The sequence below is a fragment of the Lactuca sativa genome, chromosome 2 (genome assembly GCF_002870075.4).
Source record: "Lactuca sativa cultivar Salinas chromosome 2, Lsat_Salinas_v11, whole genome shotgun sequence".
In the NCBI taxonomy this organism is placed as follows: domain Eukaryota; kingdom Viridiplantae; phylum Streptophyta; class Magnoliopsida; order Asterales; family Asteraceae; genus Lactuca; species Lactuca sativa.
Window position 1 is genome coordinate 46,939,120 of NC_056624.2, and position 4,529 is coordinate 46,943,648.

The 4,529-nt window shown below is 38.2% G+C and overlaps 1 protein-coding gene across 1 annotated transcript; it reads right to left on the reverse strand.

Annotated features, from left to right (window-relative positions):
- Positions 1-2,213: 2,213 nt before the first annotated feature.
- Positions 2,214-4,297, reverse strand: LOC111885429 (uncharacterized). Its single transcript, XM_023881684.3, has one exon. It carries the CDS (start codon positions 4,223-4,225, stop codon positions 2,396-2,398), a length of 1,830 nt encoding a protein of 609 aa, XP_023737452.1. The 5' UTR covers positions 4,226-4,297; the 3' UTR covers positions 2,214-2,395.
- Between the last annotated feature and the right edge of the window lie 232 nt (positions 4,298-4,529).

Sequence of the window (4,529 nt, forward strand, 5' to 3'; positions counted from 1 at the left end):
CCCGATGATGCGCATACAAGGAGTATGATGTGCGTACCTAGTGTACGCCTTACATACTTGCAATCCTCCAACACCTTTTAGTTGAATTAAACATAGAATGAAATAATAACACATACCTAGCTACTTAGATGCTACATACAAGAATGGTCCTTGTGGTTTGGGGTAATCTACATGCTTGGCCCTAATTTTTTTCTTAACTCGAATGGCCCGTCGGACGTATTTTGTTGTGCATTTGGTCCCTGCCAGACCTAAAAAGATTGTATTGCCCTTAATGGTATATTTTTATTTTATTTTTTTAATTTTTTCTATTATTTTAAATATTAATAAATAAAGTTAGACGATTATACCGGTCCCACCATTACTTTCACCCTTCCCATGTCTGTTAGTCAACATCATCGACCATCTTCTACCCTTGTTACACACTCCTTTCTCCCTCCTCCCCTCCCTATCTTCGCTAGGAAAGCTCTTAACCACCTCATTTTCTCTCACCGATGAGCATAACGACCTCTCCTCTATAACACCATCGACTTCTTGAACCTCGATCGAGAAAAAGGGGTGATACTGAAGACTGTAGGTCTCTGCCGTCGAAGACTGCTTCTTAGCGCACCACACCACTGCGTAATCCTAACATCAGAGGTCGTATTAGCGAACTACCACTGTTGCTTGGACCATCGTCGACCTCTAGCTCATCGTCAACCTCTGGAACATCGTTGGTGTTGTTAGGGTTCCACCACCACAAAATCGATGAGTGCACAATCGAACAATACAAATCGATGCCACCTGCATTCGCTGCTCCAGCCACAAACGTCCACCACCCATGTCATTGCTTCTTTTCAGATCTAATTTCTTTCGTCGGACATACAATTTGTAGGTTCGAATTTTACTGAGTTTGGCTGAAATCCTTTTATGTTTTTTGAAAATTTCAATGACTCTTCAACGAATATGTAATTATCTCTGGAACATTGTCTCTACTTGGCCTAGATGGATTTGATTTTAGTAGGTTTGTTTTAGGTTTCATTTTAATTTTAATTTTGTTTGAACTTAAAGAAGATACTCGAAGAACCAACAATTCTTATTAGGCGCTTAAATATTTCAGAAAGGGTGTGTGATAGTGGTTAGAGCTGGGATTTTAGTTTTGAAATTGAGCTTGAAATGCAAGTTCGATTTTGAATTTGGGTTTGGGTTTGAGTTGTTGGTTTGATTTTGGCTTCAAATTTGAGTAGCATATTGGATTTTGGTTTTGGATTTCAGTTATAGGTTCGATTTTGGTCGGAGAACTGAAATTGTGTTCCGAGATGATCACCAAAAGTAATGTCTGAACTAGAAAGGAATCAGAAGAGGATTTAAGGTGGGGTGGGTTCTTTTTCCAAAAATATATTAATAGTTTAGTTTATTTAATAATAATTAAAATAATTTAGAAAGAACTAAAAAATAGAAGTATATCATTAAGGGCAATACAGTCCTTTTAGATCTGACAAGGACCAAACGCACAACAAAATTACATGTTAGAGACGGTCCGAGTTAAAAAAAAGAATTAGAAACCAAATACGCAGAATATCCAAAACCACAATGACCATTTGTGTAATTTAATCTTGTTCTTTTTCTGTGTATAATAATTTAAAAGCATAAATTGGTGTATACTCCAAAAAAATGTTATATATAAGTCAGTTTCCTTTTATAAGGAGGGAAACAACATGATTTAAAAGGATTGTATCCTTCCTACAAATGTTATACCCATTGGTATTTATTTAGTTGAGGGAAAGATAGACTATGTTATCTAGCATTAACTATATATCATGTGTGGGTTTTAATAAAATTATGTCCCCGGTACAAACAAACAAACAAAAAAGAAACAATAATAATGATAATAGAATAAATAGATTATTGTCAAAATCAAACTTTCTTTGTCTCATTTACTATCGATAATAATACAACAAACATTTGGCATATCAATTATTGATCTTTTGTTTTCCAGCATTAACTATGTTGTCCAATTCATTCCAAACCTCAAAACCGATGGATTTCTCTTCTCACAAATTGGTATATCTATAGGTTAGGTTTTGTTTGTTCCTTCCGTATACGGTATAAACTAACTTGATTTAGATTTATTAAAGAAACCATAATACTGATGAAATTAAATTATTTCTAATGAATGAATGTTTATGAAAAGTTGGTTATTAATTATTCTTCAAAAAAAAAAAAAACAATTCTCCTTGGACATAATATTCCACAATATTTGCCTTTAATAGAAATGATACAAGCATACAAATATCACTTCGTAAATAGATTCCTACTGTATTGGAATTCAACGTGGTTTATATATTACAATACATTACGTCTTGCTCTTCGCTCTTAATCATTTCCTTTTACAGTATAACAACATGCTATAATTATCTCAACTTACGTCTTCTTCCGTTCTCTTTCTTTCCATTTGAGGTGGTTTTGATGGCATCGGTGGTTCTACGGTGGTTACCGGTGACACCACCATCTCAGTATGAGCGGTTGCCGCCTCTCTTGCCTCCCGAAACTTCTTGTAGATATCACTTCGGTAGAATTTTCTTGTTCTTATCACTAAAATAAACGAAATAAAAGCTGCAAAAACTGTCGCACCAGTTATAATAAGGAAAGACAATTTATAACAGTCAACTCCTGTACACGTTAGATCTTTCCCATGTTCTCGTTCTAATCCCTTCGCTTTCATTTGTCTTTCTGCCTCTTTGTCGTAAAGTGCACCGGCGACCACCACATTAAGGATGTAAGCTCCGACGGGGCTTGCACCACCACCCAAATTGTACAAAGTAGAGTAGTATTTCAACCCGAATATTTCAGATATGATTGCGAAAATCAATGGCCATTGAGCTCCAAAACAAAAACCCATTATGATCGATGAAACGTAGAGCCCATTTGGTACTCCCATGGCAATTATGACATGTCCCACACAAGAAACACAAAGGACGATTGTGAGCATTAATGGACGTGGAAATTTATACCTTGCTAAAAGGATTTCCGAAAGAAAACCGGATGTGACCCGACCCAGATAATTCCAAATACTCACGAGAGACACGAAGGTGGTGATACTCGTACTTGGGTACCCGAGAGACCGCCCGATTTGACCCAGGTTGTCAATCGCCGTCAAAGTGCCGCCAACGCCGAAGGTGGTGGTGGTGAATAGTATCAACATGTCGACACTAAAAACCGCTTGTAAGATAGTGAAATCATCTCCTCTTTCCGGTGGAGCAAAAACGGTTTTCCAGCAAGAAACTTCTTTCTCCGGCGGTGGTGTCGGTGGCGTGACAAGGTCATTACTTCTGGTTGGGTTCTCGGTTATGACCTTCACCGGAAAATGATGTTGAACCACCTCCTGATTCTTTTTCCAAAGCTTGAATTCTTCCTTGAACACGATACCAATAGGAGCAAAGAGTAGAACCACAACAACGGAAGCTGTGGCAGCATACTCTGCCTCCGAAAATTGAAGCTTGTTTTGAGTTATGATTATAACCATAAGAAACCCTGCTAACCCTAATGAAATGTATAAAAAATTATAGAAAGTTTTTAGCTCATTTGACTGTTGAACAACCTTCAAGATTCTAACAATTCGAAGAAAAACTATGGAGACAGCTGCTGGAAGCCATCCGATGAACAAGATGAGTGATCTTGAATCATGCCCATAAAAGCCATGATATAGTTGAGTGATAATTGCGCCACTTAACCCTACAAAACCCTTCAAAAGTCCCAAAACCACCCCTCGACTTTCCGGGAAGTTTTGTACACAAGTGACTAAAGCTCCTGTATTAGCAAACGTTTGTGAATTTGCACCTATGCAAATGAACAAACACATTTGCCAAACCGGTGGTTTTGCGATCTTTCCGGTGACTGCCAGCCAAATCATGAAGTACCCAGAGAAGTTCATGCCGGCGCCAAGGAGGAGCACCACCCACGGTGGTGAGATTTCGTTAATTAACCCGGAGATGATTCCAACATTGCCACCCAAGTCTTTGAAAGTGCTAAGGAGATTAAGGGTGCTTTGATCATACCCAAGGGAGGATTTGATGTCCCCGGAGTATATAGCAAATATGTAAGTAGCTCCGGCGACTGACATGATGAGAAGGCAGGCGAACACCATGAACCACCGCCCTGTGACGACATGGAGACCGAAGCTAGCAATATTGGTCATCCCTCCACCACCACCGGAGGAACCAGAACGAGAAGGCTGAGCCACCACCATGCGTTCGATATTTTGGTTTTCGTGGATAGAAAATATGTGGGAATTGAGATGTGCATATGAGAGAGTAATGAATATGGTGTTGTGTCACATCCATTTATAACACTATTGATGTTGTAGACAAATTGTTTTGTTGACTTTCAAGTGGACCTACTTCTGTAATTGGATTGGGAAGTGAAGAGGAATCAAAGATAAATTCAAAGTATATCGCAATCATCGACGATTGATGTGTCCAATTATCATGGAATGTCAAGAACCTTTTCGTAAAAATTAGTAAAACTAATGTACCGGCTTTTATTTATTTATT

Coding starts and splice junctions, on each gene's coding strand:
- LOC111885429 (XM_023881684.3), bottom strand. CDS start 4,225: ATGGTGGTGGCTCAGCCTTCTCGTTCTGGTTCCTCCGGTGGTGGTGGA.